The sequence below is a fragment of the Hoplias malabaricus genome, chromosome 18 (assembly GCF_029633855.1).
Source record: "Hoplias malabaricus isolate fHopMal1 chromosome 18, fHopMal1.hap1, whole genome shotgun sequence".
Classification (NCBI taxonomy): Eukaryota; Metazoa; Chordata; class Actinopteri; order Characiformes; family Erythrinidae; genus Hoplias; species Hoplias malabaricus.
In genome coordinates, this window is record NC_089817.1 from 18,550,178 (window position 1) to 18,561,382 (window position 11,205).

An 11,205-nucleotide genomic window follows, 5' to 3' on the forward strand; every position below is an offset into this window, starting at 1 on the left:
ACTGTCAGCAGAACGATCGGCAGCGATTGCAGCCATACCTAAACCGCAAACCAAAAAACAAATGCTTTCATTTTTAGGAACTACATCTTACTGTAGAGCGTTTATACCATCTTATGCTCAGGCTGAGGGCCCCTTGCGAAACTTAATAACCCACTAAGGGAACTAGCTCTTCCAGACTGGTCTGGACTGCAGAGGCAGAAAAGGCATTCACTAACCTTAAACAAACACTGCAAACTTTTCCAGTTCTAGGAGTCCCCGACCCAGACAAACCCTATCACCAGATGGTGGATGAAAAAGAGGGCTATATGACTTCTGTCCTGTGCCAACAGCACGGACCACACAAACGCCCGATTGCCTATTTTTCTGCAAAATTGGATGCAGTTGCACAGGGACTGCCAGCTTGCCTCCGAGCAGTGGCAGCTGCGGAAAAAGCAGTCTTAGCATCACGGGACATTGTTGCTTACTCTCCACTTACACTCCTAGTACCACATGCAGTTCACAGAATATTGCAGGACCAGAAGGTCTCACACTTGTCGGCGCAGCGATGGCTGAGGTATCACACTACATTGCTAGACATGCCAAACATCACAGTAAAACGCTGCACCTCTCTAAATCCAGCAACCCTGCTCCCTACGGCCGAGGACGGGGAACCACATGACTGTGTGGCAGTACTGACTGAAACATGCACACCCAGACTAGACCTGAAAGACGAACCTCTCACTAACCCTGATCTTGTTTTGTTTGTAGATGGATCAGCTTCCAGAGACCAACACGGCGTGAATAAGGTTGGATGTGCGGTTGTGACTGCTTCAGAGGTCTTAGTGGCTAAACCCTTGCCATCCACATATTCAGCCCAAGCCGCCGAACTGGTAGACGTAATCGAGGCATGTAAACTCGCAGAAGGTAAGTCAGCGATGGTTTTCACGGATTCCAGATATGCTTGGGGCGTGGCCTCAGATTTTGCTGCAATCTGGAAACACCGTAAATTCCTGACTAGCAATGGTACACACATTAAACATCACCAGTTAGTGGCCGAACTCCTGGAGTCTATCCTACTACCCAAAGAATTAGCTATAGTTAAGTGTGCGGCTCACCAAAAGGGAACTGATTACATCACCAAGGGTAATGCAAAGGCAGACCTTGCTGCGAAAGCAGCAGCACTCAAACCCCACATCCAAGCCTCCGCTATTCCTGTGACTAACCTTACCGTATCTCTTGCAGATATCCAGTCTTCAGCCACGGCAGCTGAAATACGGAGGTGGAAACAAGACAAGTGTTCACTGACCCCACAAGGTTGGATGCATGCGCCAACAAACAAACCCTGCCTACCCAAAGCATACACGAGAGGCCTGATTAAGATTGTACATGGGCGTAGCCACATGTCCAAAGGGGGGATAGTGGACACTTTGAGAAAGCAGTGGTACGCTCCAGGCCTCACGAACTTAACCCAAAAATTTTGTTCTCAGTGTCTGATATGCGCACAACACTCTGTGAAAGCAGCACATGCGCAAACTTCTACAGCGGGCCACCCGCCCGCAACAGAACCATTCCAGCACTGGCAAATTGATTTTGTAGAACTGACTCAGGCAGAGGGAAAGAAATACATGTTGGTTTGCGTATGTATGTTCAGCAAGTGGACGGAAGCTTTTCCCACAGGGAGACACCCGACAAGCATGTTACACAGTAGGACCAAGAGGGACCTACCTGACACAAACACACATAAGTGGGTAAGTAAGACCTGGATTACAGCTGACACCAAAGTCCCATGGGACCATCGCATCTGGGGAGGGGGAGCGAAGGTTTGGCAACAAGTTTTTCCGTGGGTAGGCCTAGGCGAGGTGCGAGATCATGTAGAAATAAATCGATACGCCCTTCTTCGACTTATCAATGCTACTGCGACAATGGGAGAAGGGACAAAGACAGAACTGGCCGCTCTGCGTGATATGGTTCTCCAGCATCGCCTGACGTTAGACTTACTCACTGCAGCCCAAGGGGGCGTGTGCAAAATAATCGGTACTACTTGCTGCACATACATCCCGGATGAAGGACAAGACCATGGCAAGATTGCGGAAGCCCTAAGAAACCTAACTGCACTACAGAGATACGTAGAAGACGCCACTCGGGGCGCCGAACAAACTGGGTGGCTCGAACAGTTGACTGCCCTGTGGGGGCTGCTGACCGTGGTCCTGCCCATGCTGATAGGGCTTTTCTTCATCAAACTGTTAATCCCATGTATGCTTTCCCATTGTTCCTCTCTCCTCCTCCGCTCTTTCTCTCTCCAGCAGAATCAGCTGACTTACATCGCAACACTGCCCCTCCCGGACGAGAATGCCTTGGAGTTGGGAGACCTGTTCGATGGACCACCTGTTTCTGTTTAATAAAACACTCGCTTATGTTCACATGTGCATAGTGAATTTGTAGAAATACGCTTACTCATATACAATGCAGCGCACGCGATTGCCTAGTAAAATTCAGCGACAAGCTGACTTAGGACGCTTACACCATATTATCATAGCCATGTCTAGTGGGACTGTTTTAAGGTAAATTTTGATAGTATTAGTAGGGGGGATTGTAATGACAAACTCATTTATGATTGATACTGAGCAAAATGTACCTTGGCGTTTGACGTGAAGAAGTGACCAGCATGTGCTCACATTCATCAGATTAAACAGACAGTTGCACCTTGCAACACGAACATCGCGTACTCACAACCAAGCTTACAAGGTTGCTAAAGCTGATAAGACAGGAGAACAAGGCTACAGAACATGGAGCAAGCTCTGTTTCACTTCCTCACGTCAGCGTCAGGAAAAGATAAAACTGTGTGTAACCTTCTCTCAGGGAGTGTGCCCGCTGGTTTCATCCAACAACGCACGCTCTCTCTTACTCTTAATAAATCTTTTTGTTACTTGACACAAGAACTGCCTGTCTGATATTTTCAGGGTAAAAACTTCCACCACAGTGACTTTTTAAATTAGCCTGGTGGCTAATGAGTTGGCGCTTGCTAAATAAAACGGGTTCTGTGGCCGTAACGATGTACTTTGTAAACACCATCGCTCTTGTTATGTTACAGGAATGTGAAAGATATCGTGGCTCCGTCAGTGGAAAAATAACATCGTACTTCGTTTGCTATGGTAACAACGAGACTATGGCTGTGTATGTTTGTGTGTCTGCGCGTGCTTGTGCGTTTGTTTGCGTATGTGTACATATACGCCTGTCCATCTGTTCGTGTCGTGGATGTACGTACGTTTGCTTATGTTTGTACCTTTGTTTCTTGTGCTCTTGTTTGTGAATGAGCCCGTATGTGTTGAGAGTTGCTGTAAAGTAGTCTCTATATATTTATCCGTATTAAAACCACAGATCCCATGAATCTGCCAAACTATTCGGTACTGTAGTCATAAGAATGTCATAAGAATTAATTGTTTTGGCAGATGATGGACACACAAATCCACTAGTTAGATAAGGTGTGTGTCAGAGGACAAATTTTTATTGTCCCTTGGAAAATAAACGAGGCTTTGTAATCCAGTATTTTTTTTAAATGCTGTTCACAAGTAGGAAGTTAATAAAAGTAGGAAGTATAAAATCCACTACTTAAATATTTTAATTTAAAATGTAATTTATCTTGTGACCCTCAGGTTTAAAAACATGGCTGAAAAGAGATCATCTGGTAAACCTGCACAAGAGGACAGAACGGAGGAGGAATTACAACTTGATATTGATGAACTAATGGCTGATTTGGAAGAGATGATGGCAATTTGTATGAAAATAATTACTGCATCAAACAGTATTTCACAACTCCTTCTCTGCATGGTCATTTTATAAGTATGTTGTTTCCTTGTTATAATCATTAATTTTGTTCTTGCAAGTATTTGAGGGTCACTAACAATGAAATTACTGCATTCAAAAAAATTATTTATGAATTATTTAGGAATTTAATAGCACTGTTATTAAGTATTTGTGCTTTATGCAAAATGCTATTTTCTGAAATACCACATTGTTCTACCTCTTAAATGTTTATATGAGTAATATAGAATGAAGAAGTAGTTGAACCACCTACCAAAAAAAAGCATGTTGAGCCAAAGGTGCGCTGGAAAAAGAGAAATAAAGAAGGATACTTGGTCTATGAGAGGCGAAAACAAAAGAAGGGTATGTTTTGATGTTTTTGATCCTTTGCTCTTTGTGAATTATTTTAGAACTCATTCAATCATAAACTTTTGGATTTGGTTTACTCTAGATCAGTCTCGACGTTCCATGGCTTTTGCAAGTAACCTACAGGAACTTGAGATTGGTAAGCCATTTTTAATTTATGGTAATGTACAAATGGTAACGTATTTATTGAATTAAAAAAAAAAATCATATAATTCCAGAAACTGCAAGCACATCTAAACCTTCAACTAGCAAACAAGACCTGGCAGATGTAGATGTACAACAAGTTATAGGTGAATATTTTTTATACTTAATGTCATTTTATATTTATTGTAGCACTGTCTTCATTAAGTTCCACTGAATTAGTTACTTTCTGTTTGCACTCGAGAAATAATGTCTTTTTTAAAATTAAATAGGACTGTCTGTTCTCAATGAACAAGCTCATAATGTAAGGAATTGCTGAATGTTTATTAATTAATTTTATTTATTTTTGCAAGATTTACAACTACAACTACTCCAGGATACACTGGACTGTGATGTTGCAGAACCCAGATCCACAGCATCTCACAATTGGGCATTAAGGCAAACTTTGTCTGAAGATCGCTGGTGGGAAGCAAGACCTAAACTCCTTGACAGTTTGCTAGCTTCAGGTCATGTACATCATGGGTATTGTGATCACTGTAAATCAAAAGAAGCAGTGATCAGATGCAAGGAGTGTTTGCCAAAATCCAGTTTCTGTGGAAATTGTGATATTTCCACACACAAATATCTTGTCTTTCACAACAGAGAGACTTTTGTTGATGGGTTCTATAAAACTCTCCCGCTATCAACTGCTGTGCAAGACATCAGTGGACAAAATGTCCTATTTGAACAAGGTAAGAACTACTTAAAAATTAAAAGCATGTTCATATTTTCCCATTTTTGTAGTCAATATATTATTCCGTTCTGATAGCGTGTTTACTGCCAATTACACAACCAGACAGAATCTGTGATTGTGACACTCACAACCTGTCCATTGATACTGGACGACCAGTTGTACTCATCTGTATTAATGGTATTTTTATTGTATATTAGGTTAACCTGCTGACATAGTATGTGTTGATAATCACTGTGTATGTCCTGTATTTTGTTTTCTTTTTAATTGTGTACAGGTCGCTATGATCTCTTTCTGCCTGTAGTGAGTTGCAGAACATGTCTTGTGTCATGGACACCTGAGGTACGGGATCTGCTTTTTAGTGGTTACTGGCCAGGAACAGTTGCATTTCAAATTGTATACCAGGTAGACCTTTTCAGCTAAAGATCACTTCACCTGGGCTTTCAAGACAAGCATTTGTAAAAATGTTACAACAGCGCTCACAACTATTTGGAAGGGTAAGACTGTTGGAAGGCTGTATGTCCACTGCAATTGTCCTGTCTGCAGTTTGGCATGTAACCATGTTTCATTATTTTCCTAATTCCAGAGTGGCAACATATGTGGTGATGTCTTCCAAAAAGCTTTTCTTGAATGGACATACTGTCGTCATGAAAAAGAAAAACTCTGTGGAATTGACCACTTCTCTTGCCCAGCTTGCACCCCAGTTACAGTTGCTGTGTCTGCTGATGGAAACAGAAAACTATATCGTTTCAGCAAAACAAAGGGGTATATTATAATTGAGAACATTTTCACTGTATAGAACTTGTGACTGTCTCTTGTAGCATTAAAATATTTTCTTTATGTAGGGTAGAGGAGCAACCATTTTTTGATGGTGATTTTCTGGCCAATGACAACGCTGTAGCAACTTTTGTTGACTGTATTCGTGAGAAGACCAAGGCGGTAAGAAATGTCTTTGGACTGTACACAGTAAATCAGTATTTGCATACATATCTTACATTGACATTGTGTTACAGGTACATGGAAAAGGCATCTGTGGAAAGTCAACATAGGCTGCAGCTAGGGAGACCTCTAAAAAGACAAACACAAAATGCGATGAAGAGGGCCTAGAGGTCGCAGTTTGCAGACACTGTATATTTCTTAGAGGTCTGAACATGTTTAGGGGGGAAATATTTGCTTACCCTCTGTTTTTGCAAAAAGAACTTGCAGCTAAAACAAATTGCCAATTCTTCTGCACTGACATAATGTGTCGGTATTGGCCCTATCTGCAAAAGGTGGCTCATGTGTTCCCAGAATTAAAAATCTTGACTCAGATGAAGCCTTTTCTCTCGGTTATGCATGCAAAGGGGCACTCTACAAAATGTGAGGTAATTGTATATTCCTCAACTAACAGGTTCTTTGACATGTTGATGTTGTTGTTAAACTCGATATTTATATTCTTGACATCTGATGTATATTCTATAGGTTCAGTGGGGTGGCAAAAATCAAACAGGGGCAGGTACTACCCTAGGTGAAGAAGTTGAACAAGTTAACAGCTTTTTGTCACGAGTGGCTCTAACTACGAAGTACATGAGTAAGGCTGGTAAGAGAACCTTTATTTACAGTTCTCATGTATTGTGCTCAGTTTTTGGCAAACTGCTTGGTTGTTTCTTTACTCATACTTAGTGACTTGCTTATAGTTGAGCAGCACTTTTATTCTTTCATCATCACAGCACGGGTAGACATGATCACTTTGCATGCCAGGGGATGGAATGAGCGAAAGGAAAGAAACCTGCACAAGTACTTTTGAAAGATTTTATTTATTTCAAACTGACGTAAGTCTGCTAATGATTTTCATACCTAATAATAGTATTGCCAAAGGTTTGTTTAACTTTCAATTTATTATACTTTTGAGATTTTACAAACAAGTAAGGAGGTCAAAGAGGACATTGAGGCTATAAAGAAAAGCACAGGAAAATCCGATGAGGAACTACAGCAGTGGGTCACTGATGTAAAACAGTGGGCAGTTGACAGTAAGTATTTACGTGTTGTTGCCTCTTGTGAATTGTAAAGAAGGATCACCATCGGTTTTTTTTTTTTATGTATTTCCATGCCTGCCGCCTTAACTGGCTAAGACTATCGTGTGACCATGCCAGACAAAGATGCAATGTAATGCATGATCAGTAACTGTTTTAAAAAGGTAAACCTAGGTGAGGTAGCTTTCTCATTCAAAACATTGAGATATTTATTAGTCACCATAAAACATAAAGGGCAAACTGTATACATGTTCTCTGATTCTTTGGCAGAAAGTTAGTGAATGTTCTTTTTTTTGACCTGTATTACAATTTCTCTTTATTTTTTATTTTTATTTTTATTTAATAAAATTTTTTTTTGCTTTTAGATTTGTTAGATTCATATTTAATGTAAATCACTTTTGTCTAAAAAATATAAATTGTGTTTTTCTTTTTTGTATATGGCACAGAAAATGCATGATACTGATTAAATACTTATATAAAAATTATATAGCTCCAGATGACCTCAGCACAGATGATCCAGTGAGGTTGCAACATTTGATTGAAAGCCTCTTTTTGGGTATCCAGCAAAAAAAGCGGGATCTGTATAGAGTAACAGGTAAGTATCCATGACCAAATTGCCTTACTGTCATCATGTATTTGGGTGACAATTTTTTTTTTAATTTGAGATATATATGCCCTATACATTTCTAGGAGTACAGAAAGTTACGCTCCATTGACTACATATACGTGGTATGGTATTTGTTGACTACAATAAAACACGCACACACACTAGTGCACTCTATGGGCTGTGATCACACACCCAAAGTGGGGGGCAACAATCCCAGCACCCGGGGAGCAGTTGTGGGTTCAGTGCCTTGCTCAAGGGCACTTCAGCCCGGTCTCTAACCATTAGGCCATGGCTGCCCTGTCAGATTTGAAGTCCTCTGTGGGGGTCCTGACCATTGAAGAAACAGTGTAATATGAGCATTTTGATTTGTTATGGTACACTGTATCAGTGTACACTGAGGAAACAACCCTACCTTCCAATGTCTGGTGTAAAAATAAGCATTCCTATGTTTAACATTACCTGACTGTCTGCACTACTGTTCTTTTTATTACCAGAAATTTATGATAGTGCTGAATTAATAAAAAGTTAAATTTCAGGTATAGAAGTATTCACAATTACTTTCTTAATTACTGATATACAGTATTGTTAATAAGGTGCCTTTTGAGTGTCCACTAATCAAACTTTATGCATATACTCCTGAAACCTCTTTTTAAATTTTTTAAAATTTTTTCATGAATTTTGCTGCAGACCGTAACAAACAGCGACACAAGATCCGAAGACGGATTGCAGAGGATAAGATAAAGCTGTCTGATGCCATATCCCAATATAATGATCTTTCGACCAGCACAGAATCTGTAGATTCTGTTGAAGATCTTTTGGTGTCAGAAAGTCCTATCTGGCCTTGGGATTCTGGTATGATAATTTTGACATGAATTATTTTAGTGAAACTTTATTGAGTACTTCATTGAACTCTGTCTTTGAAAGGTAAGAAGCCTATGTATTTTTCATTTGTTTTGGACTTTAGAAGTGTGTGGATTTCCATGAAAATAAGATTTATATATTTACCCCTTTTTCACATACTTGAACTGTGCCATCCCTCCCATAGAGTGACCATCTCTCACACACTTCAGAAGTGACTCCATGCCTGACTACTCTGATTATGGTGTCAAGGAGGGTCTCTGTCTTCTTTCTCCACACTTGTTGGCTTGTGTTGTCAGGACAGACAGCTGCACCACTAACATTTGCTTTTACTCCCAAAGGCATTAAGAAGTATTAATGTATTTGAATAGGATATTTATATCAATGTGTTGTTTGTTTTCTAGAACTTGACACTTCTCTAGGCATGAAGAAGAAAGTTTTTGACAAGGTGATGCAGCTGGAGAGACTGATCGAAGAAGAGGCTATACTTTTGCGAGAAATGAAACAACATTGGAACCATCTTACAAGAACATGCAAAGCTTTAAGGGACCAGGCTGGTGTAATATCAGAAGACCTGGCAGCAAACAGTGAGTATTAATTTCTTAATGTTGTTTGCTCCATATTAGATACATTCTTGAATCACTTTACAGATTATTTTTGCTAGAAATGTCCACATTGAAGCATACTTTATGAACACAACCCAACATTCACAACTAGATCATACTTTTCAAACCCTAATACTATGATCAGATGATTAGGCATGTTATTTGTGTATACTGCTTGACTATATGTTCTTTCAACCTTGTACCATTTTTTACATTATATTTGGTGTTTAATTGTGCATTGTACTATATATCCCAATTTGATATTTAGGCTACCCTTCAGGAGTTTCTGATCAAGCTTACCATGGCCTGCACAGTGCTGTCCTCCAAAAACTTGAGGAGCTTAAGACTGAGTTGTTAGCTGTGAAAGAAACATACCACCAAATAGTGGTTGGCCATCATGGCACTGTTGTGGAAGAAGAAAATGAAGACCCATATGAGGATGTTTCCACAGATGCATCTACAGATGATGAATTGTAGATTCCATCCACCGCAGTAGCCGAGTACATTTCAGATCTGTTTACATATGTAAATTTTTTTTCTTAAACTTACATACATGTAAGCATACATATTTTTCACCTGAATAGGATTATGGTTGATTTTGATTATAATCATCTAAGTTTGATTATTTGATTATAGCTGTTGTGTCCAGAGTTAACATATGAGCATTCAACATTTTAGTTGATTATGGACGTTTGCATCTATTGAATGATTGCATCTGTTAATATTTTGTCCTCTACATATTTGCTGCATTGACTACATTGATTCAATCAAGATCACATGCATTACATAAACTGTAGCTGAAACTGGGACCCTAATATTGCATGCTCAGTGATGTCCTTTTGATTATTATTGTTTTTCTTAATAGATAAGTATAATGGACAAAGATTGTTTTTGATTATTTATTTATTCTTTTGTGGCACACAATCAAATCGTTATGTATACTGACAAAAAACATTAAATGAAGTTCAAATTGTGGGCAGGCTCCAAGGTGTCGTCCCATGTTTTCACTCTAAAAGGCATCATGGATGCAAACAAACTTAGTATTTCATATACTGACATTATTTTATTTTAATTGGGTATTATGATTAATTAGGTTCAGTTTTGCAGAAACCTGGTAATAAACTAGTAAAGAAGGAGAATGCATATTTATTAATCAAATCAAATCAAATTTATTTATATAGCGCTTTTCACAACTGATGTTGTCACAAAACAGCTTCACAGAATTCCAGTAAGACAAAGATTTGACATGAAATGTAAAAACAAATGTAAAACCCTCAAGTGAGCAAGACAGGGGCGACAGTGGCAAGGAAAAACTCCCCCAGCTGAGGAAGAAACCTTGGGAGGAACCAAGGCTCACAAGGGGTGACCCATCCTCCTCTGGTCAATCTACTGGTGATGATAGTTAGTAGTCCATGAGAACTTCAGTGTAGGGACAGCTTCAAGGCACTTGGTGGTTGCTGGAGCGTGGGCAGCTGGTCTGAAGCGTGGAGGAGGATCTCGACAGTCATCCATCAGTATCCAGACAGACAGGTGGGCAGTTGTTTACTCGGAAAGATGTAAAGGGATGGAATTAGTTTTGAACTGTAAAGTAGAAAATATGAAAATTTCCAGAGTGTGGCTAATGACTCCGGCAGATCTGACTATGACAGCTTTAACTAAAAGGAGAGAACCAGAAGGACACACAGACACGGGAGCATCCTGAAACACTGGCATCCCTCCGCTCCACCGTCAACAAACCTGAGTGATCGCGAGAAGCGGCGGGACGACAGCACAAGCGTCTCAGTTTACTATAATTCCTTGTGTCCATGGACCCCCCGGATCTGCCGCCTTTATCTATGGGGGAGCATTAGCTACCAAAAGATAAACTAAACAGATGTGTTTTTAGCCTAGATTTGAAGATTGCGACTGTGTCTGAGTCCCGAACATTTTCTGGAAGATCATTCCAGAGTCTGGGGGCTTTATAAGAAAAGGCTCTTCCCCCAACTGAGGCCTTCTGAATTCTGGGAACAATTAAAAATCCAGTATTCTGTGATCTGAGTGAACGTGGAGGCTCATAATAGGAAATTGTATCTTGAAGATATTCAGGAGCAAGCCCATGTAGAGCTT

The 11,205-nt window shown here is 40.0% G+C and overlaps 2 protein-coding genes across 2 annotated transcripts; both read left to right on the top strand.

Moving 5' to 3' along the window:
- The first annotated feature begins 157 nt into the window (after positions 1 to 157).
- On the top strand, positions 158 to 7,020 carry LOC136674334 (protein NYNRIN-like). The gene is made up of 12 exons (XM_066650295.1): positions 158 to 3,131; positions 3,633 to 3,819; positions 4,029 to 4,143; positions 4,232 to 4,285; positions 4,365 to 4,436; positions 4,641 to 5,018; positions 5,295 to 5,514; positions 5,604 to 5,782; positions 5,863 to 5,956; positions 6,031 to 6,381; positions 6,479 to 6,596; positions 6,727 to 7,020. The coding sequence occupies exon 1, from the start codon at positions 282 to 284 to the stop codon at positions 2,376 to 2,378; it is 2,097 nt and encodes a 698-aa protein (XP_066506392.1). The 5' UTR covers positions 158 to 281; the 3' UTR covers positions 2,379 to 3,131; positions 3,633 to 3,819; positions 4,029 to 4,143; positions 4,232 to 4,285; positions 4,365 to 4,436; positions 4,641 to 5,018; positions 5,295 to 5,514; positions 5,604 to 5,782; positions 5,863 to 5,956; positions 6,031 to 6,381; positions 6,479 to 6,596; positions 6,727 to 7,020.
- Positions 3,032 to 10,013, top strand: LOC136675190 (protein Daple-like). The gene is made up of 11 exons (XM_066651617.1): positions 3,032 to 3,153; positions 3,633 to 3,754; positions 4,232 to 4,285; positions 5,295 to 5,359; positions 6,479 to 6,596; positions 6,777 to 6,793; positions 6,909 to 7,026; positions 7,520 to 7,624; positions 8,324 to 8,488; positions 8,899 to 9,081; positions 9,368 to 10,013. The coding sequence occupies exons 1-11, from the start codon at positions 3,032 to 3,034 to the stop codon at positions 9,574 to 9,576; spliced, it is 1,278 nt and encodes a 425-aa protein (XP_066507714.1). The 3' UTR covers positions 9,577 to 10,013.
- The last annotated feature ends 1,192 nt before the right edge of the window (positions 10,014 to 11,205 follow it).